Source organism: Chelonia mydas, chromosome 6, assembly GCF_015237465.2.
Source record: "Chelonia mydas isolate rCheMyd1 chromosome 6, rCheMyd1.pri.v2, whole genome shotgun sequence".
In the NCBI taxonomy this organism is placed as follows: Eukaryota; Metazoa; Chordata; order Testudines; family Cheloniidae; genus Chelonia; species Chelonia mydas.
The window spans coordinates 22620490-22647299 of record NC_051246.2 but is presented as its reverse complement, the minus strand read 5'-3'; the positions used below and the strand labels follow the sequence as shown (position 1 = coordinate 22647299).

The 26810-nt window shown below is 42.2% G+C and overlaps 1 protein-coding gene across 2 annotated transcripts in view; it reads left to right on the top strand.

Moving 5' to 3' along the window:
• Positions 1-26810, top strand: part of LRP5 (LDL receptor related protein 5) — a 247483-nt gene that overhangs the window by 201306 nt on the left and 19367 nt on the right. For both annotated transcript variants that reach the window (XM_037899525.2, XM_037899524.2), the window contains exons 13-17: positions 1198-1400; positions 7817-8022; positions 9552-9742; positions 17666-17875; positions 21279-21404. In XM_037899525.2, the coding sequence (XP_037755453.1) occupies positions 1198-1400; positions 7817-8022; positions 9552-9742; positions 17666-17875; positions 21279-21404 (936 nt within the window). The remainder of the gene's footprint in view (positions 1-1197; positions 1401-7816; positions 8023-9551; positions 9743-17665; positions 17876-21278; positions 21405-26810) is intronic.

Sequence of the window (26810 nt, the reverse complement as noted above, 5' to 3'; positions counted from 1 at the left end):
CCTGTGAGCGGGATCCGGCCCAGGGCTTCCATTTGTCCAGCCCTCCAACAGGGGAGAAGCGAACAGCTGAGTAGGCATGCCAAGCAGGCAGGGGGAGGGGCAGCCGGCAGCAGCTCACACGGGCCGCGGCACAGCTGAGCTGTGGGGAGGGGTGAGTGCCTCTGGGAGCCAGTGTCCCCCCAAAAGGGGAGCCAATTGAGGGGAGAGTCATTGCTGCAGCCAAGCAGGCACAGACCCCTGCCTTAGAGTAAAAATACAAGCCAGATGCTTCATTACATCTCCAATAAATGGAGTAAAGAAGATGGAAATTAACAATTTCATAATGGTTAAATTTTAACTACAGCCCTAATAGAACCAAACAGTCCCAACCAACAATGGGAACCTGGAGCTTCTCTTACCAAAGTACAGCCAAACTTTCAATCCTTTGTCATTTTCTTCAGCGGAGCAGGCACGCCTAGCAGGCACAGGAAGAAGGGAGCAGGCACGGGGCAGAGCAGACCCAAAAAGGGGAGCCAACTTACAGTACCTGCATCGATTAACTTTTATACCTGATTTAGAATTTAATGCAACGCTGACACGGTAGAGTAGTGTTGTTTTTTTAACGATTTTGCATATATTTTGCGTTTGTTTGTATATATTTAATTTCTTTCACAGTCGCTTCAGCCCGTGAAGCCCCTTCAAAAATCTAATATGGCCCTCGTCTCATAAAGTTTGGAGACCCCTGCTCTAGTGTGATTCCTAACTTCACTGTTATTAGCCTGACTGCATTATCATGCCATTCACATGTTGCCTGCTGTGTAATTTTGAGTATTCCATGATAGTGAAGGGAAATAATATCTCAATAAGATAGTGTTGGGCTTATCCTCCAAAATGATGAAATTTTGAGCAAAAATGGGACTTAAGATTTAATAGCAAGAATATCAACTTGTGATATTCATCCGATGAAGTGAGCTGTAGCTCATGAAAGCTTATGCTTAAATAAATTTGTTAACCTCTAAGGTGCCACAAGTCCTCCTTTTCAACTTGTGAGTAGTTTTCCTTTCTTTGTAATTGTTTTTCACACTTCTAGATTTTTCTCTTCAGTCCTGTAGAATTTTTCCTTTAAATATTTTTTTATATGGCTAATGATTGCGACCAGTGTACTTGGGGGTTATGTTGCATTTTCTTTTCTTATGCATTTTGTTGGACTTGTTTCAGCACCCACCAGCTTCTTGCTGTTTAGCCAGAAGTCTGCAATCAGTCGGATGATACCAGATGACCAGCAAAGTCCAGATATCATCCTTCCTGTGCATGGTCTAAGAAATGTCAAGGCCATTGATTATGATCCCTTAGATAAACTGATTTATTGGGTGGATGGACGTCAGAACGTTATTAAAAGAGCCAAAGATGATGGTTCCCAGGCAAGTTTATGTGTGTGTATATATATATATATAGTGTGTGTGTGTATTTAGTGTATTATCTTTTTTAGTATGTATTTTATACTAGAGGTTTTCCAGGCAGCCATCACCGTAAGTCCTGATCCTACAAAAACGCATGTGCTTGTTTAAATTTACTCACTGGGAGTAGTACTTATGGATTTGCAGAATCAGGATCTTAATTTGTATACAAAGAACAATAAGATTATACTGTCAAATTTGGCATGTCACCATTTGGCTTATATATTACAAACTACAAACCACAAAACTGTGATAGTTGTACAAAGACAGTCAGAGAAACTCTTAAGCCTGCTACCGCTAGTTTACTCTATTTATTTCACAGTAATTACACTTTTTAAAATCAATGTTGTACATGACATTTTGGTGAACATAATATCGTTATAAAAGTCCCTGGGATTAAAAACTCAGTCTCAGCCATAAAAACCACATTTGGGCCCTAATTAAGCTTAAAGTTCATCACATACAATCATAGAAGTAGAGGACTGGAAGGGACCTCAAGAGGTCATCTACTACAGTTCCCTGCACTCACGGCAGGACTAAGTATTATCTCTAGACCATCCTTGACAGGTGTGTGTTTAACCTGCTCTTAAAGATCTCCAGTGGTGGAGATTCCACAACTTCCCTGAGCAATTTATTCCAGTGCTTAACTACCCTGACAGGAAGATTTTCCTAATGTCCAACCTAATCCTCCCTTGCTGCAATTTAAGCCCTTTGCTTCTTGTCCAATCCTCATAGGTTAAGAAGAACATTTTTTCTCCCTCCTCCTTGTAACAACCTTTTATGTACTTGAAAACTGTTATCAAGTCCCCTCTCAGTCTTCTCTTCTCCAGACTAAACAAACTCAGTTTTTTCAATTTTCCCTTATAGGTCATGTTTTCTAGCCCTTTAATCATTTTTGTTGCTCTTCTGTGGACCTCCTCCAATTTGTCCACATCTTTCCTGAAATGTGGCACCCTGAACTAGACACAATACTCCAGTTGAGGCCTAATCAGCACGGAGTAGAGTAGAAGAATTACTTCTCGTGTCTTGCTTTCAATACTCCTGCTAATACATCCCAGAATGACGATTGATATATATTTTGCAACAGCGTTACACTATTGATTCATATTTAGCTTGTGATCCACTCTGACCCCCAGATCCCTTTCCGCAGTACTCTTTCCTAGGCAGTCATTTCGCATTTTGTTTGTGTACAACTGATTGTTCCTTCCTAAATGGAGTACTTTGTATTTGTCCTCATTGAATTTCATCCTGTTTACTTCAGAACGTTTCTCCAGTTTGTCCGGATCATTTTGAATTTTAATCCCATCCTCCAAAGCACATGCAACCCCTCCCAGCTTAGTATTGTCCACAAATGGTATAAGTGTACTCTCTATGCCATTATCTAAATCATTGATGAAGATACTGAACAGAATTGGACCCAGAACTGATCCCTGTGGGTTCCCACTCATTATGCCCTTCCAGCTTGACTGTAAACCACTAATTATTACTCTCTGAAAATGATTACCCAACCAGTTATGGACCCACCTTATAGTAGCTCCATCTAGATTGTATTTCCCTAGTTTGTTTATGAGAAGGTCATGCGAGACACGATCAGAAGCCTTACTAAAGTCAAGATATACCACGTCTATTGCTTCTCCTCTATCCACAAGGCTTGGTACGCTGTCAAAGAAAGCCATTAGGTTGGTTTGACATGATTTGTTCTTGACAAATCCATGGTGACTGTTACTTATCACCTTATTATCCTCTAGGTGTTTGCAAATTGATTGCTTAATTATTTGCTCAAAGTTAAGCTCACTGGTCTGTAATTCCCCAGATTGTCTTTTGTGACAGGGTGCTGGGTGAGAACTGCTGACTCAGCCCTCTGTCATGCCAGCTCCCATTAAAGGAAGTAAATTGGAGCTGGCTAGAGAAAACCTGCACCTAATTGGTGAAAGGGAGACAGCTGCCTGCCCAATTAGCCTGGTGCTGTATAAAAGGCTGGGAGAATGGAAGCTGGGGAAGGCAGTGAAAGCAGAAAGATGGCTCTTCCGTGCTGGGTGCAGACACTAGAACTCAAGCTGTAGATGGTAAAAAGGTGGTGGGATAAAAAGATAAAAGGTAAAAAGGTGTAAATAAATGGCACCAGTGGTTACTGAACCCCAGGGTCTCCGAGTGACTTTGTCAGCACAGCAGGGGCAGGAGCAAAAAGGGCCCTGCAGCACCCTGCTACATCTTTATTTCCCTTTTTATATACAACAGTCAAATTGGAAAAATAGAATCATAGAATATCAGGGTTGGAAGGGACCTCAGGAAGTCATCTAGTCCAACCCCCTGCTCAAAGCAGGACCAATCCCCAATTTTTGCCCCAGATCCCGAAATGGCCCCCTCAAGGATTGAACTCACAACCCTGGGTTTAGCAGGCCAGTGCTCAAACCACTGAGCAACCCACCAAATACTCAAGTGCTTTGCTGAATAAGGATGGGCTTGAGCACATGCTTAAGTGCTTTGCTCATTCAGGGCTTTAATTCTTACTCCAGTTGCTTGCATAATGAGGATAAAGTGTTGCTACTCAGAGACAATGTCAGCAGTTACACAGCTGTCAAGTTTTGAGTATTTAACAGATTCCTAAAACATATAATTAAAATAATTCACAATGAAATTAATTTTGAGGTAGACTAGTTATAGCTTCCATTGCTCTTTGCCTCCTGTAACCTCCACGGCATGATTTAAAATGGAGCTGACACTGCCTGTCTATATGCGGGATTTCAACTATCCCCATATTGACTGGATACATATCACCTCAGGACGGGATGCAGAGAGGAAGTTTTGATACCTTAAATGACTGCTTCTTGGAGCAGCTAGTCCAGGAACCTACAAGAGGAGAGGCAATTCTTGATTTAGTCCTAAGTGGAGCACAGAATCAGGTCCAAGAGGTGAATATAGCTGGACTGCTTGGTAATAGTGACCATAGTATTATTAAATTTAACAACCCTGTGGCGGGGAAAACACCACAGCGGCCCAACACTGTAGCATTTAATTTCAGAAAGGGGAACAACACAAAAATGAGGAGGTTAGTTAAACAGAAATTAAAAGGTACAGCACCAAAAGTAAAACCCCTACAAACTCCATGGAAACTTTTTAAAGACACCATAATAGAGGTTCAGCTTAAATGTATACCCCAAATTACAAAGCATAGCAAGAGAACCAAAAAAGAGCTACCGTGGCTAAACAACAAAGTAAAAGAAGCAGTGAGAGGCAAAAAGGCATCCTTTAAAAAGTAGAAGTTAAATCATAGCGAGGAAAACTGAACTCCAGCATAAACTCTGGCAAATGAAGTGTAAAAATATAATTAGGAAGGCCAAAAAAGAAGAATTTGAAATACAGCTAGCCAAAGACTCAAAAAGTAATAGCAAAAAAAAAATTGTTAAGTACATCAGAAGCAGGAAGCCTGCTAAATAACCAGAGGGGCCACTGGACAATCGAGATGCTAAAGGAGCACTCAAGGACGATAAGGCCATTGCAGAGAAACTAAATGAATCTTTTGCATCAGTCTTCGCGGTTGAGGATGTGAGGGAGATTCCCAAACTTGAGCCATTCTTTTTAGGTTACAGATCTCAGGAACTGTCCCAGATTGAGGTGTCATTAGAGGAGGTTTGGGAGCAAATTGATAAACTAAACAGTAATAAGCCACCAGGACCAGATGGTATTCACCCAAGAGTTCTGAAGGCACTTAAATGTGAAATAGCAGGACTACTAACTGTAGTCTGTAACCTATCATTTAAATCAGCTTCTGCACCAAATGACTGGAGGATAGCTAATGTGACTCCAGTTTTTTAAAAGGGCTCCAGAGGTGATCCCGGCAATTATAGGCCTGTAAGCCTGACTTCAGTCCTGGGCAAACTGGTTGAAACTATACTACAGAACAATATGTCAGATATATAGATGAACATAATTTTTGAGGAAGAGTCAACATGGTTTTAGTAAAGGGAAATCATGCCTCACCAATATACTAGAATTCTTTGAGGGGGTCAATAAGCATGTGGACAAAGGAGATCCAATGGATATAGTGTATTTAGATTTTCAGAAAGCCTTTGACGAGGTCCCTCACCAAAGGCTCTTAAGCAAAGTAAACAGTCATGGGATAAGAGGGAAGGTTCTCTCATAGATTGGTAACTGGTTAAAAGATAGGAAACAAAGGGTAGGAATAAATGGTCAGTTTTTGGAATGGAGAGAGGTAATAGTGGTGTGCCCCAGGGGTCTGTACTGGGACCAGTCCAGTGTAACATGTTCATAAATGATCTGGAAAAGGGGATAAACAGTGAGGTGGCAAAATTTGCAGATACAAAACTACTCAAGATAGTTAAGTCCCAGGCAGACTGCGAAGAGCTACAGAAGGATCTCTCAGAACTGAGTGACTGGGCAACAAAATGGCAGATGAAATTCAGTGTTGATAAATGCAAAGTAATGCACATTGGAAAACATAATCCCAACTATACATATAAAATGATGGTGTCTAAACTAGCAATTACCACTCAAGAAAGAGATCTTGGAGTCATTGTGGATAGTTCTCTGAAAATATCCACTCAATGTGCAGCGGCAGTCAAAAAAGCAAACAGAATGTTGGGAATCCTTAAGAAAGGGATAGATAATAAAACAGAAAATATCATATTGCCTCTATATAAATCCATGGTACGCCCACATCTTGAATACTGCATGCAGATGTGGTCACCCCATCTCAAAAAAGATATACTGGACTTGGAAAAGGTTCAGAAAAAGGCAACAAAAATGATTAGGGGTATGGAACGGCTGCCGTATGAGGAGAGATTAATAAGACGGGGACTTTTCAGCTTGGAAAAGAGACTACTAATGGGGGATATGATAGAGGTCTATAAAATCATGACTGGCGTGGAGAAAGTAAATAAGGAAGTGTTATTTACTCCTTCTCATAACACAAGAACTACAGGCCACCAAATGAAATTAATAGGCAGCAGGTTTAAAAACAAACAACGCACTGTCAACCTGTGGAACTCCTTGCCAGAGGATGTTGTGAAGGCCAAGACTATAAGAGGGTTCAAAAAAGAACTAGATAAACTCATGGAGGATAGGTCCATCAATAGCTACTAGCCAGCATGGGCAGGGATGGTGTCCCTAGCCTCTGTTTGCCAGAACCTGGGAATTGGCGACAGGGGATGCATCACTTGATGATTACTTGTTCTGTTCATTCCCTCTGGGGCACCTGGCATTGGCCACTGTCAGAAGACAGGATACTGTGCTAGATGGACCTGTGGTGTGACCAAGTATGGCCATTCTTATATTCTTATATCTCTCTTGCTTTCAGAGAACCCATTGTAAATTACTCATGTCCTCCAAACAAGAAAGAAAATTTACGTTCTAAGCTATTCTGATTGATGCCCTTGATTTGGGCGTGGGTGTGTGTCAAACTGAATTACTAGCTGGGGGCGGAGGAGTTTTGAGGAAGTGCTGAACACGCTCTTTGGGTGATACTTGGTGTTAATTGTTGGAGTGTAGCTTCCCTTTGGTGGGACTTGCCAGGTGCAAATTGCATTGGAGATTAATTTGTTGTGTTTTTTCTCTTGTATTGCACTGATTAAAGGGTGTTAAGGTCTTTGAAGCAGCAGCAGCTCCTCTGGAAATTTGGCTTCCTAGTTTACAACTTTCTTTAATTTTGTTTTGCTGAATTTTGCTATTTCATGTTCCATGAATTTTGCTAATTAGTATTTTGTACAGATATTGGATATTATTTTTCCATTTCTGGGTAACACTTTTCTTGGCTAAGGAAAAGAATAGCTTTGATTTTTAAAAAAATTTATATTTCATTACATGCTGTCAAGATGAAAATGTATATACATAAAAATAATTCGTTAGCTTCTCTTTAAACACATCTCAGATTATTAAAACCAAATTGTAAAAATGCAGTGTATTTTTTTTGCAAATCCTGCTGTTTCTTTTTTCTATTAACTCAGTTTGGGCTGTGAATAAAGCTCTGCCTGTTTAAATATATAACAGTCTTTGGATCTGGATCATCTTGTCTTTAAGTCATCTAGTCCATCCCCTGCTAATACAAGATTGTTCCCTATGCAACATTCACCATTGTTCTATTCAGGCTAATTTTGATTAATTCCAGTGATGGGGGCTCCATGATTTCTTTTTGGTGACTTTACATAATCTTAATGAGTTTTTGTCCAGATATTGTCCCTAATCCAGAGCACTTTTTTTTTTCACTCCGTTTCATGCTATTTCTTCTAGTTTTTCCTCCTTAAATAATTTCCTTCCTGATTGTTTAAGATATTTGTAGATGATCAAATCACCCCGTAACAAAAATGATATGTTTTCACAGTTCTTGTCTTAAAGGGTCTTCTTTTTTTGTTGTTGTCCCGTAGCCTTTCACTGTAATGAGCACTCCAAACCAAAATCCAGAGAAGCAGCCGCATGACTTGAGTATTGATACTTACAGCCATACCTTGTACTGGACCTGCGAGGCCACAAATTCAATCAGTGTTCACAGACTTAATGGAGAACCAATTGGAACGGTGTTAAAAGGAGATCATGACAAGCCAAGAGCCATAGCAGTCAATGCAGAGCGAGGGTGAGTCTTTTTCCATGCTTTGAGATTGAGTGAATAGTGCATATGTGTATCCATAATATTGTGTGTGTGTGTGTGTGTGTGTGTATGCACACATATAGTGTGTGTATTCATTTAAGGCCAGATCCTCAGTTGCTTTGAATCAGCAGAGCCCTGTTGATTTTACACCAGCTGAACATCTGGACTATAATGTTTAGGTTTTCAGGAAATAGTGTGTTCAGAAATAATTCAGGTTTCAGAGTAGCAGCCGTGTTAGTCTGTATTCGCAAGAAGAAAAGGAGTACTTGTGGCACCTTAGAGACTAACCAATTTATTTGAGCATAAGCTTTCCTGAGCTACAGCTTACTTCATCTGACGTAGCTCATGAAAGCTTATGCTCAAATAAATTTGTTAGTCTCTAAGGTGCCACAAGTCCTCCTGTTCTTTTTGAGAAATAATTCAGTCCTCTGTCATGTGAAAACATCACAATAACAACTTGTGCAATGAGATCAAAGCAGATGTATTCCTTTACATTTTGAATCTGTATATTTTAAGGCCAGTTCTGCCTGAAGAATGTTTTACAATTATATTTTTAAAATTCTCGATATAAATTTAAAACAGGAGGATGTGTTGGATAGATTTTCCACAAGCATCTGAAATAAAAGGAATTGTTTTGTTGCATAGCAGTTTTGGTTATATTCAGGGTATCATTCACTTTGGGCTTGACATCGGTGAAGAATGAGCCCTTTTACCATTCTCTTTAATAAGTTAAATACCCAACTTCCTGACTACTATTAAAAGTGCTTAAGAATCATATGTCTGACAGATGTTGAGTGACAATATTCCATATCCATGTAGGTACAGTGGTTCTGAGAAAATCTGTGGAACATTTTCAGGGTTGTTAACTTACTGTTCAGCTAGGGTATGATTATATACAGTCCCTAAAATCTATAAACCATTTTAGAGGTTAGTGTGGGGGAGGGGATGAGAGATAGGGAAGGCTTCAGTTTTATTGGAACCAATTCACAAGGACATATTTCATAGTTAGAAAAGGAAATCTTTAGTCTGTGCTTTTGGAATTAAAATGGGAATTTGCTTTTCCAGGATGATTCCTGAAACACGCTGACTCGCTAGCCTCCACCTTTCCAGCTATGCTTTCAAACCATTTTAAAAAAAAAATCCAAATTTGAATTTTTAAAAAAGTCTTAAGGATTAAGGAACAGTGAATATGGCGGCCACCAGGAGACCTGAACTGAGTAGTGACTCCTGACCTGTGCACTGAACTGCTTAGAATAGTGCCATTCTTAGCAGTGTTTCTCTTCCTCTGGGAGCATCAATCTTGTTAATCTTATTGGGATTTTTTTCACGCAGTGAAAGGGGAGGAGCCTTGTAGAGAAGACAGGATTTTTCGTGAGCATTGCTAAGAACTAAGCCTGGGGAGGAGGTGCTCGATAGCACTCGTTAGGTTTAAAAGAAACTATGATACAACTATAATTAAACCCCTACCCCCAAAAGTCTTGGTTTAAGAGGCTGGTATCTATATTTGTTATCAGGTACATGTACTTCACCAACATGCAAGAGCGAGCCCCGAAGATAGAGCGCGCAGCCCTGGACGGCACGGAGCGAGAAGTGCTCTTTAGTACCGGTCTGATCCGGCCTGTTGCGCTGGTAATTGACAACAAGCTTGGGAAACTCTTCTGGGTGGACGCAGATCTCAAACGCATTGAAAGCTGTGATTTGTCAGGTACGCGGTAGCTAAGCACGCTGAACATTGGGCATTTATAGTGTGTATAGTCCTTCTCTGACACAGACCCCAAGGGCTTCTTCTAACCCTTAACAATGCCTATTTTGTGCAGGCAGTGCAGAAATGATTAATCACGGGCTCTCTCCTTTGCAGCACATACATGGACAGAGCTTGTAAACCTCTTAAAGGACAATAGCACTATACCTCAGTGTTCTGGTTTTTTCAATCACTGTGGTTACACCTGGCTTTTAAATGCCAAAGGCTGGTCAATGGCAGTGCAGACAATGGCAGGAAACTGTAGTAGGAGTAACTTAAAAGGGCATTGCCAAGACCGAAAGAGTCATTTAATCCATGCACACGTGCACCCTTTCCACACACCAAAAACTGTAATCCTTCTGAAGCGAGTGACAATTTAGCGTGTCTGGAATACTGATTTAGCGTAGCATCATGTGAAGTCATCACATTTCCCACTATAGCAATGCTACTTCACATCTGTCATTATAATGCTACTACTTGGCTTTTATACGTGGCTTTATCTGTAGAGCTCAGTGCTTTACAAAGGTGTATAAGCGTTATGGGCCCCCATTGTACAGCTGAGGACATTGAGGAATAGAGAAGTTAGGCTACTTGGCCAACGTCACTCGGCGGGTCAGTAGCAGAACCAGTACTAGTATTCATGTTTATTACTTTCCAGTTCAGTGTCAGTCACTTCTGATCCTCTGTGGATTAGAGGAAGCAGCATATGGAGGAGTCAGGAGAGCAACGAGTTTGAGACTAAGGAGCTAGAGGCAAAGTCACCAATAGGAGGCAGGATCCAAGTCAAGGTTCAGAGAGTAGAGTGCACCGGGCACAGCAGGAGGACAGTAATAAAATGTGGGAATGGTTGGGCAATAGAACACACCAGGATTGGAAGAGAAGGGTTGGGAAGGTGAGACACAGAAAGTAGGACACTTCAGAACTGGAAGAGAAACCAAAAGTCAGGAGAGCATTTAGTTAACCTGTGGAAAGAGTAGTGCTGCTCGGGGATGAGAATGCATAGAGAGGGTGGGGTACGCCAGTAGTGAAAGGAGAGAGGGTCGTGTAGCAGAACACACAAGCATAGGGATCAAAGTAGGGACTGACTGTTACTCTTGTTTGTACAGGGCGTAGCACAATTGGGTCCCACTCTTGGCTGGTCTTTGGCCCTACCTTAATAAAGTGGGGCGGGGAAGAGAGAGAGGGAGTGTCAGAGATGCACCAAAGAAGCATGAGAAAAATCAGTTGAAGATAGAGCTGTAGGGGAATGCACCTGGGAGGAGGGCAGTGAACAAATCTGTGTTGGTATTGAGAAAGCTAAAAAGCAATGCCAGCTACACCCAATAAAGAGGGAAAGGAGACCCAGTCAATTAGCACTTGCTTATATTTGTAGCGTTCAAGAAACCTAGCCATGACTTCGGTTTCTACTTCAAGGCTAACACCCGTAAAATCCTCTCTGTGCAAAAGAATTGGGCCTTGTTGTTTTTATATATGTAAAATATTCACGAAAATACCCAGACTTAGAATGTTTGCAGTGTTGAGTTGAAGCTAGTTGACAGATGGGTTGTCTTTTTGGCTTGTAAGCTCTTTAAGGTAGGGACTGTGTACATTCAGCACCTAGCACATTGGGGCTGGGAGGTGCTACTGTAATACAAATCATAAATTATAATTTGGGCTTCCGATTTCAGGTTTTAACTGGTAAACACCAATAAAACACTCCCAATTTTTTTTAAAAAAGTGTTTATCCAATAAACACTGGAAAAACTTTGTAAATGGTTAATCGGTTTGTGTTGACTTCCCCTCTTTCCCAGTGCAGTTTGTTTATGTAAGTGATGTCTCTCCTCCCTGGCTTGTATCTACGGGCTTGTGTGCATTATCGCTCCATCTAGATTATGGGAAGGAGGTTTCAAAAGTGCACCAATGTGTTGAGAATTAATTGGTCCATATAAACCCAGCTGGTGCGCACACAAGTATCCCTTGTGTGCTTTAATGTAATGCTGTTTGAACCAGTACTAGGTGCATATGCAAAGAGAGAGCCCTCAAAGCCCCCATTTTTTTGACATCTACATGGAACTCAAAAATTGCTAAACAAATAAAACCTGAAAAATGAAATTAATAAACCCTGAAAAACAGAAGCCCTAATTATAATGCACTGTCAGTTTCTCAGGGAAGCAATCTGTTAATTTTTTTTTCTTTTCTTTTTTTGTTTGCTAAGTGATATGTATATAAGAAGTGACTTAGGACTCAGGTAGTACTATGTGAATGATGACCAGTATGCAATAGTCATAGTTTTGGCAGGGGATAGCACATTGTGGCTTCCATTGTAGCTGGTCTGTGTTCCCCTAAAGGACTTCATCCGAACACTACAGATGTAGCACCTTAAATTAGGTGGATCATGTTACAAGAAAAACTAAACTTCCTCTGCTTAGTCTTGAATCGGTGCTTATAACATATATATTTATTTGATGAACATAAAGGGGAAGTAGCTAGAAAATAAGATGCTATAGAGAAGATGAAAGGGGAAAACTGTAGGGATAAAAGAAAATCTGTAATGTTGATTAATCAGAGGGTATGCCTCTCATAGCCAGAGAGATATGGGTATGTTTGATCCAGCTGAGCTCACTGTAATTTGATCCATTGAGCTGTTGATTTTTGAAAAGTTAACGGCACATCTTTGCGTTTAAAAATGCTTTGTATTTTCATATTGCAAGCCTTGAAAAGAATAGACAGCCAAAAGGACCTTGGCTTGAATGAGACCATAAGAAATAAATTGTGCATTGGGCAGAACACATTAAAACAAGAACACATACACAGAAGGATTTTAATGTAAACTGAGGTGGTCATGAAAAATCAGATCAAAAGGTTGTGTTGTATATTTTTATTCTGATTAGGCAGTGCTAGGCATCCTTTCCCTCTTGCAGAATTAGGGAGATGACACATTTTTTTTGAAACTTGCACCAAATCCAGATATTTTACAGCACCATGTTGAAAGTGGCAGAACAGCAACTAAGCTGTCCAATGTTTAACTTTCAGGGAAGGTGTTACATGGTCTTTTCTGTAGGACTTTCATTTTCATAACCAAGGGTTTAGCCCTGTGCTCTGCCTCCGACCACCCCCCCCACCACCACCACCAACTTTGAGTTATTGCTGCTTTTTGGAATCCCATAAGGCTTTGCAAACAACTTCAGTTTGCCACCAGTTGAGTAATATAACTTGTTTATTTTATTTTTAAATAGCTGAAAGAGTTTGAAAATTTTTATTTGAGGTCAGAACAAATACTTTGTGTTTGATGGAACTGTAAATAGGGGAATTATTTGTCCTTCAAGCTTTTCATAATGTTGTTTTTTTCATTTGAATTCTAATTTCCACCTTCAAAAGATTACACATTTATTTCATGCTGGAAATCAAAGTGTTTAATCACGAAGGAAATTAGATACTACTTTTACTTGTAACATGTTTTTCATTATCATTTTTATTACTTAACCAGAAGGAGAACGCTACTGAGAAACTATTCTTTGTTTATTCATTATTTTTTTTCCTCAACTACAATACAGAGGTGCCCACGATCCAGTGCTCTCAGCACCCTTAGGCGCTCTTTTAAAAAATCACTGATGACTCTCTGGAGCTGTAATCAAATAACCATGATCAAATAACCCAGTGACAATATAACTGTAACACACATGGAGTAAGAATTGTCCCATGGTGAGGGCAGTAGCCTGGGACTTGGGAGACCCAGAGTCAGTTCCCTGCTTGGCCATGGACTTCCTGTGTAACCTTGGGCATGCCCCTTATTCTCTCTATGCCTCAGTTCTCCATCTATAAAATGAGGACAATAGTACTTCCCTATCTCACAGACGTATTTGTGAGAATCAACACGTTAAGACTGTGAGGTCCTCAGATACCACAAGGATGGGAGGGTCAAAGGAGTACCATATATAGACTCATTAGTCATCTTCCACACACAATCCCCAACACAGTTCTGTCCCACCAAGGAAGTGAAAACATTGGTCTTCCAGTGCTCCTGCAAGCTACCAAACTCAGGCTGTCTCAGACCTGGGTCCAGGAAACCATTTTAAAAGGCTACGCAGCCCCTAGCTGAGAACACCCTGCCAGCAGCCTCACTGGGACTTCTGCTCAGGTGCCTCTGCAGTAAGTCGCTGGGAGAGAGGCAGCCTCTTACTGGTTTGTGAAAGGGGGAAACGCAGTTGATTATGTGAAACCTGCACCATTTCAGGACAGGAAGCATCAACTTTATTTTTAATTTTAAATGAATTTGGCCAGTTTTTAATGTTTTTAAATATAAAATTGTTGATGGAATAAAAAGGCTCCTTCAATTTATTCCTGCTTCTGTTAAGAAATGGATCCATCTGGGTTTTTATAATGTAGCCCAATAGCATGGTGTCTCAGCACAATTGAACCTCAGTCTGCTGGCTCAGCACCCAGGGCCCAGTTCTGCAAGGTGCCAAGAGGCACTGAGAACTCCAGTCCCACTGACTCCAATATGAGTTAAGGGTGTTCCACATCTTGCAGGATCAGAGTCCCAGCACTTAGTCCCCCAGGCTGCAGGTCCAGCACCTTCTTCCCATCAGTTTTTTTTTTTATTTTATTCTTTTGCATTTCTAAATCACTCAAATCTGCATGGTTTATGGGGGGGTGGAAGCCTCAGAAGTAATGATCAGCCTTCGGAGCCTGAGCCAATCCCCAGTGTAATCAATGGAGAGGCTACTGTATGCATTGAGGCCCGCAGCTCTCTGTGGACCACCAGCTGTTGGTCCATGCACCATGGTTTCGGAACCTGTTTTACTGTATGCTCTCAATTCTCTGCTCACCACTGTGATCTGTACTCCTGGTACTACAGCATTACAGGAGGTCCCCTTCCCCCACACCCCATTTTCAGTGGTCCAGGACGAAGGGAAGCAGTCAACATCAGACAAGGACTTGAATGCATTTCTTCCATAAACCTTACTAGCACTAGTTATTTCCCACTGGAGAGGGCTAGTATTGCCTAAATGTGTGAGAGAATTAATTTTAGAATTAATCAGGAAATTCTCGGCCTCCATATATTTTTTCCTTTAATTTAAAATAATCTGCGTGTACTGGCAGTGCTCCTTTTAGCAGTATAGTAAGAGTCTTTGTACGCTGTGATCTTTTGAACAAATTTAATAGCAGCTGTAATTGAAAGAAATGTTTTATTTGCATGCATGGCTGAGCTCTTAAGTAATTTTTCAGCAAATTAGTTGACTCTAGTGCTGATTAATGTTTTTACTGTATATCCAAATTCTGAAATCTTATTTTATGGGCATTAAAAAAAAAAAAGTTTAAATGCCAGAGAGGAAAAGAGAGAGTTAGTCACTATTATCATTATTCCATAATTAAATCTTAGAGCAGAGATACCACTAACTCACATCGTCCGGTACATTTTTCATTTCTTTTGGAATACATCTGGTACACATAGGCAGAAACTGCCTGCATAGAATCATAGAATATCAGGGTTGGAAGGGACCTCAGGAGGTCATCTAGTCCAACCCCCTGCTCAAAGCAGGACCAATCCCCAATTAAATCAAGTGGTTTCTCTGATGTAAGAGAATGATTCAAGGGCTGTCATTATGGAAAAGAACTACAAAAAAAAGTTACAACTTTTTAAGCACCTTTCACAAAAATGGTACAACAAACACTATCAGACTGCCAACAGTAAAGGTTAAAAGCAGCCACAAATTTTAACTTTTTTAAAATGTTAGCTGAGAGTGTTTTGAATAATAGGACTGATGATTTGATTTTGTTGTTATTGTTTAGAGGTGAAACACCACTTTGATTTTTATCCCATTTCTTCCAAACCCTAAAGTTAGCCTTACTGAATGATTGGGCACGTGAAAGGAAGTATGAAGGAAATGATATGTGGAGGTAGGAAGTAGAATGTGGTCAGTTTTCAGATGCACCCGCATGGACATTGTTTAGCATACTACAGGATTTGTGCCCTTACCTCTCCCTTTGCCGGTGTGTACTGCATTCATTTAGTAGAAGGAGTACTGGTAGTAATAATAACTGGTATTCTAGCAGTAGGTAGAGGCCCAAACCAAGCCTGGGACAGTTTCCTGCAAATGTAGAGGGAGAGACTCTCCCTGCCCCATGGAGCATACAGTCTAAATGTAGACTGGGCTACAATACAAATTGCCACAGCGTTCACACGCAATTGTAAATGATTGATTTAGCTGACATGACACTGACCACAGCAGACTAGTCAGTGCAGACCAGCACGAGTCATGATGAACCACTATTAAATCCTGCTGGGTTGAGGGTCAGTCACGGTGAGCTGACGTGATGCTTATCGTGGTATGGCCTGGTCTGTTCCATCAGTTAACTCAGTTCTTCTTAGTAACCATTTTCAAACACCGTAAAATGCTCTAGAGGTGACAACAGCTCTGCCTTAGATGCTACTTTATAAGGGTCAGGCACTTGGAAAGTGAGCCTAGAATCTCTGTCCTGTGGAAATAAGATGTCTGAGATCGTTGTTGAAATATCGACACTGGTTTTGTATTATGAGTGTGTTCCCCCTCACCATCTTTGTCTCGTCCATTCTTTCCACACTGTCCCCTCCTCTTTCTCCTTCCTGTCTTAGAGCCTGCTACTCTCTCCATTCAGCCTCTCCCCACTTCCAAGCTCATCTATACTATCATGCCCCATCATTGATCAGACTATCTCATCGCTGCCTGTCGCTTTGCCGCCTTCCTCCCAAAGCACTTTCACTTCATCTCCATTTTCAAGGGTCTGACTGCAGCCTGAATAAACCATCTGCCTCATTTCCCCCTCAGTACCTCCCTCCCTCTGCTGCTGAGCCTGCCCTCTGCAGCAGGAGCTTTGATGCCCTGCATCTCAGCAACTGAGCTGGCTTTTGCCCTTTGCTGTTGGGCAGTTGATGGGTGGAGTGGGGGATCTGCTGCTGAAAACTGGAGTGCAGGGCAGAAAGCAGGAAATAGGAAGAGCTGCTGAATGTTGTGGGAAATCACTACTGGGGAAAAAAACAACAAACCCACCTTTCTCCATCTGCAGGCCCCTATGCTGTGCCCTACAGAGCTTCCAGCTTCTAGAGTAAATGAAGCAGGGATCTTACAAATAGCTTCATTCTCTCTACAGCCCTGATTCATTCTCTGTGCCCAGAATAAGGCAGGGATCCTGTAGAAAAAAAAGAGCGTGATTATGTAATTAAAGACTGTATCATAGTGTATATGCACCAGGAGGGTGAATAAAGATTACACGGGCATTTTGTGCAAATGCTAAAATTTGGCATTTTCTAACTTCTGAATGCTTAATTTTGCAACCTTAATGTGCTTAACAGAGTTGTTTTAATGTTGTGTGCATGTATGTACCTATGTGTGTTATGTATGCATGTTTATGTATGTACATAACATTAAATGTATCTAGGATTTTTATATAGCACCAGTCACTGTGACACCAATGAATTATCAGACTTTCTGTTTTTAAAGAATAGCATCAGCACGTAATGTTCTATGCAGATTTTTATTGGAAAACTCAATAAGTACTATTTTAAAAAATTTGAATGCCTCTTTCAAGAAATATCTTCCATGAGACCTTCGCTTGTAGGGAAAAATTCTAACCTCTACTGCCCAGAGATGGTTCCCATTGGTAGCTCAGTATATGCATGTCTGAGAGTAGAGCTTGCCTGTCAATGCTTGAAAGTGAAAAAAAAATTTTAAATTGAGCCCATGGAAACATTTCCCATTGCACTGGATAAAAAAAATTTGTTCAAAATTCATTCATGATAATAAGATTGTTTGAAGGATAAAGCGTGTTTTGGAAACAAGTACACTTTATTATAAAAGAGAAAAGAAAAGGTGAGACAAAAGTTTCTCTTTGCAAAACCTATATTTGCTTTAGCTTTGATTGTTACAGGAGCTAACCGTGTGACACTGGAGGACTCCAATATCCTGCAGCCAATGGGACTGACTGTGTTGGGGAATCACTTGTACTGGATTGACCGTCAGCAGCAGATGATTGAGAGAGTTGAGAAAACCAGTGGATACAAGAGGACTAGAATCCAAGGCCGAATTGCTCACTTGACAGGCATTCATGCAGTGGAAGAAGTTGATATGGATGAATTTTGTAAGTTTATTTCAGTGCCATGTATTCTTGATTGCTCTGGTGCTGGTTTCTCTTAAGCTTCTGAATCAGACACCCAGTGTGTATCCTAGCATGTGAATTTCTGATTCCTCAGTTTCTGACTTGTTGTGAGTTTTTGTGTTCATTTTAAACAGAATGTAGCAGGGTTTTTTAGTAAGCACTGTTTGAAACCAGGGAGGTTTTTTTTGCCAATGAAAAATGGTACATATAATTTTGGGTATTTATGTAACACCCAAAAATACACCAGGCGTCCTACAGACTTATAAGACAGAATCCTGCTCTAAAGAAATGACAATTTGTACACAAAATACAGGCATAGGGCTTGATTGTGAGGGGTGCTGAACACTCTCGCCTCAACCCAGCTAAGCACTTAAGCATGTGACCAGCCCCAAGTTCTTAGCTGGATTGCAGCCAGTCCAGTGTGCTCAGCACCTTGCAGGATGGACCTCCCAGAAGAGAAGGTAATGCAAACCTCTTTTCCCATTCCTGTCCTGAATAATCTCTGCACAGAAAGATGGCTATTTGATGTCGTAGTAGTTAGCAATCTATTCAGCATGTACATGCATAATACAAAATTTGCTCCCGAAGCGGCTTAGAAAATAAAAACAAAGAAAAACTAGATGTCAGCTGTTTGATGCAGAGCTGTTAATTACACTAGCCTTTCACCACTGCAAACCTGTGATCAAACGTGGTTTACTGTGTGCCATAAGGGAGTTATTCCACATAGTATTAGGGGAATCGGCTATAAGAAAAAGAGTTGTGCCTGACGTCTGTGTTTCTAAACCAGTGAGGCATCAAGGAGCGAGGGGGGCTTTTGTTGAACTGCAAAGCGTGGAAGGGGGCTCCTTTTAAAATAGTTTGCTGAAATACATCTCCACTGATCCTGGGGGGGAGAAGTAAGGGAGGAGAAGCTATGTATTGCTTGCCCTGCCTCCCCTACCTTAGAAACAACAGTGGACAAACATAGTGAAGTAGCAGGCATGCCAGTTTGAAACACTGTTGCAACAAAAGGAACAGTGAAAACTGGCTAGGACTGTCTGTTTCACTTTGCTTCTCCTAGAGAGCCGTGCTAGAGGTCAGACATAATCTGGGAGAAGGGAGAGATCCAGAAAGAAGAGGAAAGAGAAAAAATATGGGGGAGACGCACCCTTCGTTAATTTTAGGATGTGCGCATTAGCCTTCCAAGTGATCACCTAATCGTAGGCTTGTCCTTCCCTTTTCATCTCCCTCGGGGGGTGGGGGGGTGTTGGTTTCTGTGCCTGTTTGTTTTTTGTTGTCTTCATGTAGATTGCAAGATCTTCAGCGCAGGGATTCTGTCTTTGTTATTGTAACGCACTGTGCATGTTGAGGTTATTATGTAAGTAATAGTAATGAAGCCAAGACTTGACCAAGCAGAGCAAGGAGCTGCACCAGTGGGTTAGTGGAAACATACCATAATCTGGTTCCACATTTGGTTTCTTTCTCTGGGAACCAGCAGATGTTAGAACTGTAGAGACACTGAGCCCCTGGGGATGGTGATAATGGGTCCCTTCTGGCTGACTGACAGAGAAGTGCTGATGAGATACAGGAGGCCTTCTGTCAAACTCTCCACATCTGGAAGAAGGATGGTGCAGGGCCTTTGAGGAGAGAGGAAGATGTTAACTGGGGGATCGAGGAGGGGAAGGATCCGAGAAAACCTCCCACAAAGAGGAAGAGAATTAAAAAAGAGAGAGAGAGAGAAAAGATTGTGGAAAGATGCAGAGAATGAAAGAGACAGAACGGCAGAATAAGGAAGTGTAAAGGAGTGGTGGGGAAAGGAAAAATATGCCCAATACAAAAGGGGCTAGGGAAGGAGACCTGAAGGTAGAGGGTGATTTTGTGTGTGTGTGTGTTTAATTTTAGGATATCATGTCTGTTTCTTTTATCTACTCATCTAATAAACTGTGATTGATAACTTCTCTGGAGGTTGAAAGACACATGGAAAGAAAATGTCCTGATATTTTCAAATCTCTCTTTCCATCCACCCATTACCCCTACTGTTTGAAAAAGCCATTAATTAGAATAGCAGGAGGCAGCTGCATTGGCAGACCAATTTCCATTGGTAGGGGGAAACCTGTGTGATGTTTGCTTGCACTCTTGTTAATCTTTGATTTATAAGCACTGAAACTCTCAAATTTCGAAAATAAGAGTGTAGGAATCATTCACAGCAAAAAAAAAAAAAAAAAAAAAAAAGGGGGGGGGGATTGAAGCCATTATAGTGCATTTTTTCTAGAATTTTGCAAAAGATTAACCCTTTTCTTTCACAATATGTAATATTCACCATTCTTAGCCTTTTCTCTAGCATCTCCTTGCTCCACTCCCAGTGTCTCTCAAAGGTACCATTACTTTACTGCTGCAAAGGGATTTTATTTTTTAATTTAAGCACAATTCAGAGAATTGGGAAATGATTTTTACATGCTAAATCATGAATGGTAAAAAAAAAAAAGGGGGGGGTGGGCAAAGTGCTTTATTTTCTTTATGGCAAGGATCCTGCTTTCTACTTTGAGTCACACTTGAAAAGAATCGTCCTTCAGGGCTGAAATCTGAAACTTGTCCTTTAAAGGTAAATCTCTGTTGCAACAGAACAATTTTAAAAAAAATGTTTTTCTTTTGCTCTTCCAACAGTCCACGCTGCGTGCAGTGGCATCTTAAGACTATATATAAAAATAATATGTTTGTTAAAAGTGAAGGCAGATTTCTGTGCTAAATGCCTGATTAATGAGTCTGAGCAGATGGAGAGCACATTTGGCACAGAAATAATTAGCTATTTTTATATGGATTCCCCCCCCCCCCCCGTAAAAATCTTAGAACTTACTAGTACTGTATCCAAGAATGCATCATTCTGTGACAACAAATATGGGCTCCACTCCAACAAGACATCTCAGCATGTGCTTAAATGTAGGCACATACAGGAAGTGATGTAATCCAGTGGATTGGGCGTTAGACTAGGACTCAAGAGACCTGCATTCTATTCCCAGCTCTGCCATCTGTCTGCTGTGGGACCTTGGACAAGTAACTTTACCTCTCTTTCTCCTCCCACCCTTTGTCAGTTCGCAGATGAAATGCAGATGAAGTATACTCGTTCTTTAAGTGTAGTCTTTACAAGAAGCTTCTACTAGTTTCTTTGCATCTGAGTTTCTAAATATTTAAAGGATTTCTGAGAAGTCCATATATCTTGGTGTTCAGGAGCAATATCCCTAGAGAGACTATAAATCAGGTTTTGAGTCGTGACCTGGGAAGTCCATGCATTTCGTGTGTTCATGTCTAGTGAAAGTTGGTAGTTCTTACAGAAACCAGCTTTGCACTAGCTGAACATCCTGATTTATTGACAGTGTACAGTATTCCATTCCATGTGTTGTTTATACAGCTGCACATCCATGTTCCCGTGACAATGGTGGCTGTTCACACATCTGCATTGCTAAAGGAGATGGAACCCCAAGATGCTCATGCCCAGATCACCTTGTACTTTTACAGAACCTCTTAACATGTGGAGGTAAGTGAATTAATTTCACAGGGCTTTTTATATAGGGCACACGTATCCATAAAGACTCTCAGAGCTTCTGGGGTCAAGAAGCTGCATAGTCAGATTTGGGCTTGTTGGCATCATATGTTTAAGATGCTATTACGTGTTGACAAATAGTCAAATGAGAATTTATTTTCAACTGTCTTTGTTTTTAAAGGATGGGATTTTCAAAAGTCAACTCTGCTCTCATTAAAGTGAATGGTAAAACTCCCATTGACTTCAATGGAGGAGCAGTTTGGCCAATGCTGAGTGCTTCTGAAACTCCCACTCAAACTGTATGTATTTGTAACTTTTACACAGGTATTCTGTTAAAACCGGTCTTAGCTCTGCATGGTGGATCTCTTCTTCCATGTTTCAGTCTCCATCCATGTCCAGAACTTCCATCTGTGTCAACAGGAAGTGCACTCATAAGGAAGAGCAGAGTATGAGAACTCAGATCTGCTTTGCTTTATTTTCCTAATATTGAGAGCCAATAGAAGAGAGGGGGAAAATGGGGAAACGGAGAACACAAAGGCTCACTTACTCGCCTTCCTGCTAATTTACATTACTGGTGCTTCCTTTCATCCCCTCCACTCACATGCATGTTTGCCCCCTCTCCTCCCAATGTGTGGTCACAAATTCCACTGTGATAAACTTTAACCCAGTCATGTCACCTGCATTTTCTTTAATGTATGTAGGGTCTGACTAAAGATATCTACATGTTTCTGTAGGAAACATGAGCCCAGATACAGTGCTGGGATGCAAACACACAGTTCCCCTGGAAGTAACTGGTGCATCCATGGTCAAAACTTGGCCCTTACTCCATAAGGTTTGGTGTTTAGATCTTTGAATCTATGTCTCTGTCTTCATTGCCCGCAAAATGCCCCTCTGGGCCTCGGAAGATTTAGCACATGTATTGATACTTACTGAAGTTTGTCTGATGTGACTGATTTGATTGTTGTGCTGTAAACGTGCTTGGTAGAGTGTGACCATGTTGCATTAGGCTGTTATAACATAATGTGGCACAGGACAGTGCTGACACGTCATAAGGCCATATGCGACATTTCGCAAACCCGGAAATTAGTGTCAGAGCATGACTTTGATGTACTCTGTTGCTAATAAAATCAAGACAATTCTGGCGATCCCAAGATGGGTAGTGGCCCTGTTCATTATAGTCGCTCTCTTAATCCCCCACTTTATGCTTTCCTGCTTCTTTCGCAATCCCAGGAGTTTTCACTATTTGTAGCACTGCACTTGCTGGGGGAATTAAAAAAACAAACAAACTCATTTCTTCTGGGAGGTCTCATATCTTCAATATTTTAGCTTTATCGCTGCACTCAAGCTTTTTGAAAAAATATATTCATTTCTCTCTAGATTTCATGTGCTGGCTGAACTCTCACCTCCCCAGGGGAAGTCATTTCCATTGTAAACTGTTTTCTTTCCCATGACCACAACACACTATGTGGTTTCAGAGTCGTAGTGGTTACTTCTGGAGGCCAAAAAATAAATAAATCAGTCTACTCGTATTTCTCAATCTGCTGCTCCTGCAAGACATTGCCAGTGAGAGATTTCTTACCTCCCACTGTTTCATTATCTTCTGCTATAAATCTAACAAATTTAGGGCCTCCCTTTTGGTCTTCGTTCATTTTTATCCTAAGCTTATCCAGAGCCTGCTAAGACTTTCTGACGCATCCTGTCTGCAGCATTAGCAGCCCTGAGCCAGTGTCTTTCAGTAGCCTGAAAATGTGTTGCAGAGTGTCTGCCCCCAGATGCTTTGACCAGTTTTAGGCCCAAATTTGTATTTGCTCGATGCAACAGGGTGCGATATTAAATGCAGCTCAGTGGCTGAATTCATCTTCCAGGGAAGAGCCGGTCATTCTCATTTTCTGCATTGCCTGGAAATGTTGTGTCTGAATAGGAAATCCAGATTAGTTTTCATTCCTGAGTTTTCCCAGTTATTTGTGTAGGTGACATATTAGTTTATTCAGAGCTGTTAATTGATTGGTTACTGTTGAGTTACTCAGTATTGCCAACTCCAATCAATCAAAAATCGTGACTCAGACCTCAAAAATCACAACTGGCTTAAAAATCATGAGATTAAAAATAATAAACATTGGGTTCTTGTTGTTTGCCTTTTGGGTTTTTAACTGCTGAAATACACTTGGGTCACTTTTTCAAGCTTTTCTCCACAGCCAAGAGGGCTAGAAACTTTATTTTCAGTGGAAGATCAGATTTCTCATGTAGTCGCATAACTCTGGGAGATGGGGCTTTAAGAAAAATGCAAAAGCACCTATTGATGATGATTTCTCCCATTGTCACCAAGAGGGAGATTTTGCTTATGCTGGCTGTTGAAAGAGAATTCTGTATTGCAAGGTGGCCATGCTGGGCCCTTCTGTATTATGTGAACACAATAAGTTCAGTAACATTGTCACCACGGAGCCATTGTATGAATACATTGTTGCTGTTGACTACATCTTCCTCCTGGAAGATCAGTATGAGAGTTCTAACAACATTTCATTGATTTTCAGACACTACCACTTAACATAAGACTGTGCCTTATATATTTACTATAACAAATGTGTAATGTAGTAATCTGTTGTAGTTCTTTAATACAGCTGATTTACATGTTCTAGGGAGGTAGTGGTACCTAGTGGGTAGGCCCTGGACTGGGACTCAGGAAATCTAGGTAGTTCTTTGAGTGCTTGGTCATGTCCATTCCATTGTAGAGGCGTGTGCTCACGACATGCACCAGTGCTGGAAGTTTTTCCCACAGTGGTATCCGTAGGGGACCGCCTCTAGTGCGGCGCGTGTATGCACCAGTGTAAGGGGCGCCGCTGGTTCCCGCCTCCCTCAGTTCCTTCTTCCCGCCAGTGATGGTGCTGCAATGTCTCCTTGCCTTGGGCGTCCCCTTCAGATGTGGCTGGCATCGGTCTACTCCCCAGCCAGACATCACCTAGACATGGTCATCATGATCCCCCCGCAGGTACTTACCTCCCTGCAGTGGTGGTCCAACCCGATTCTGGTGTTGGAAGGTGTGCTGTTCGCGAGCCTGTGACCCATGGTCTCCCTGATTTCAGATGCATACGACCTTGGCTGCGGAGTGCATCTCAGTACACTGCGGATTCGGGTTATGGTCATGGGAGGAGCTCGCATTACATATAAACATCAGGGAGCTCAGAGCCATCCTTCTGGCTTCCTTCCCCAACTGTCTGGTCAGGTGGTGCAGATGTTGATGGATAGTACAGCCTCCATGTTCTATGTCAACAGGCCTGGGGCAGCTCATTCACTGGCTCTGTGCCAGGAGGCCCTCTTTCTGTGGGACTTCTGCATTCAGCATGTGATCCACCTGGAAGCCTCGCACCTCCCCGGCATCCAGAACATGCTGGCGAATTGCCTCAGCAGGTCCTTTGTCTCTCACCATGAGTGGTCCCTTTACTTGGAGGTCGTCAGAATGCTATTCCAGAAGTGGAGAACTCCCCGAGTGGACCTGTTCGCCACCAGAGAGGACAGAAAGTGTCATCAGTTCTGCTCTCTCCAGAGCCTCGGCAGAGGCTCACTTTCCGATGCCTTTCTCCTGTCGTGGTCAGGAGACCTGATGTATGCCTTCCCGCCAATTCCTCTCATCAGCAAAGTCCTCTCAGAAATCAAGGGGGACAAGGCATGAGTCATTATGATTGCCCCAGCATGGCCTCACCAGCATTGGTTTGGCATGCGCATGGACCTGGCCACAGCAGCCCTGTGGCGACTTCCCAGCCGCCCGGACCTTCTCTCTCAGGAGCACTGTTGGTTCCTGCACCCGAAACTCACCTCTCTCCACCTCACAGCTTGGATGCTGCGTCACTGAATCCAGAGGAACAAGCTTGCTCTAGTCAGGTACAGCAGGTTCTCTTGGAGAGCAGAAAGCCCCAACCACCGCAACTTACTTGGCAAAGTGGAAGTGTTTCTCCTGCTGGGCATCAGAGCAGAATAGCTCCCTGACCCAGTCATCTCTGCAGTCCAGCCTGGATTACCTGCTTCACTTAAAGCACCAGGGCCTCACCCTCTCTTAGATTAAGGTGCACCTGGCAGCCATATTGGCCTTCCATCATCTCATCCAGGGTAGATTGGTATTCTCGCATGAGATGTCGATCAGGTTCCTGAAAGATGTTGAAAGACTCTTTCTGCCAATCCAGGACCCAGTTCCCCAACAGGACCTCAACCTGGTCCTCCCCAGGCTCATGGGTCCACCCTTTGAGCCTACGGCTTCTTGTTCCCTTTCCCACTAGTCGTGGAAGGTTGCATTCCTTGTAGCTATTACCTCAGCGAGACGGGTCTCCAGGATTAAAGCCCTCACTTTGGAGCTCCCATACATGGTATTCTACAAGGACAAGGTCCAGCTGCAGCCCCATCCATTCTTCCTGCCAAAGGTGGTGTCACACTTCCATGTCAACCAGGATATCTTCCTCCTGGTGTTCTGTCCAAACTTCCCGTGACCAATGAGAAGAGGCGTGCACACTCTGTCAGGCATGCCCTGGCTTTCTACCTGGAGTGCACCAAGCCCTTCTGCAGAGCCACCCAGCTCTTTATCGCGATCGCTGACAGGATGAAGGGCCTTCTGGTGTCCTCTCAAAGGATTTCGAATTGGATCACCACCTGCATCTGTACTTGTTATGAGTTGGCGCAGGCTTTGCCTCCATCAGTAGTGAAGGCTCATTTGACAAGGGCACAGGTGTCTTCAGCTGCCTTCCTGGTGCATGTCCCTATCCAGGACATCTGCAGGGCCGCGACGTGGTCTTCAGTACACACGTTCACAACGCACTAGGCCATCACTCAGCAGGCCAGAGATGACCGTGGCTTTAGCAGAGCTGTGCTGAAATCGACACATCCATGAACTCCTTACCCTCCTCTGGTGGTACTGCTTGGGAGTCCTCTACCATGGAATGGACGTGAGCAAGCACTAAAAGAAGAAAATACAGTTACCTTTTGTAACTGTTGTTTTTCGAGATGTGTTGCTCATGTCCATCCCATGATCCACCCTCCTTCCCCTCTGTCTGAGTTCTAGCAAGAAGGAACTGAGGGAAGGGGGAGCCGACGGCACCCCTTATTCCGCGGCATACGTGCGTCACTCCAGAGTGCGCCAGAGCTGGTCCTAAATGGATACCACTGAAGGAAAAGCTTTCGGCACCGGTGCATGTGGCGAGCACACACACCTACAGTGGAATGGAGATGAGCAACACATCTCGAAGAATAACAGTTACGAAAGGTAACTGTCTTTTCAATCTCCAGCTCTGCCACTGACCTGCTGGGTGACCTTGAGCAAGTCATGCCATCTCTCTGTTCCTCAGTTTCCCCTTCTGTAAAATGGGGATAATGATATTGGCCTCCTTTGTAAAGCATTTGAGATCTAAAGTTGAAAAG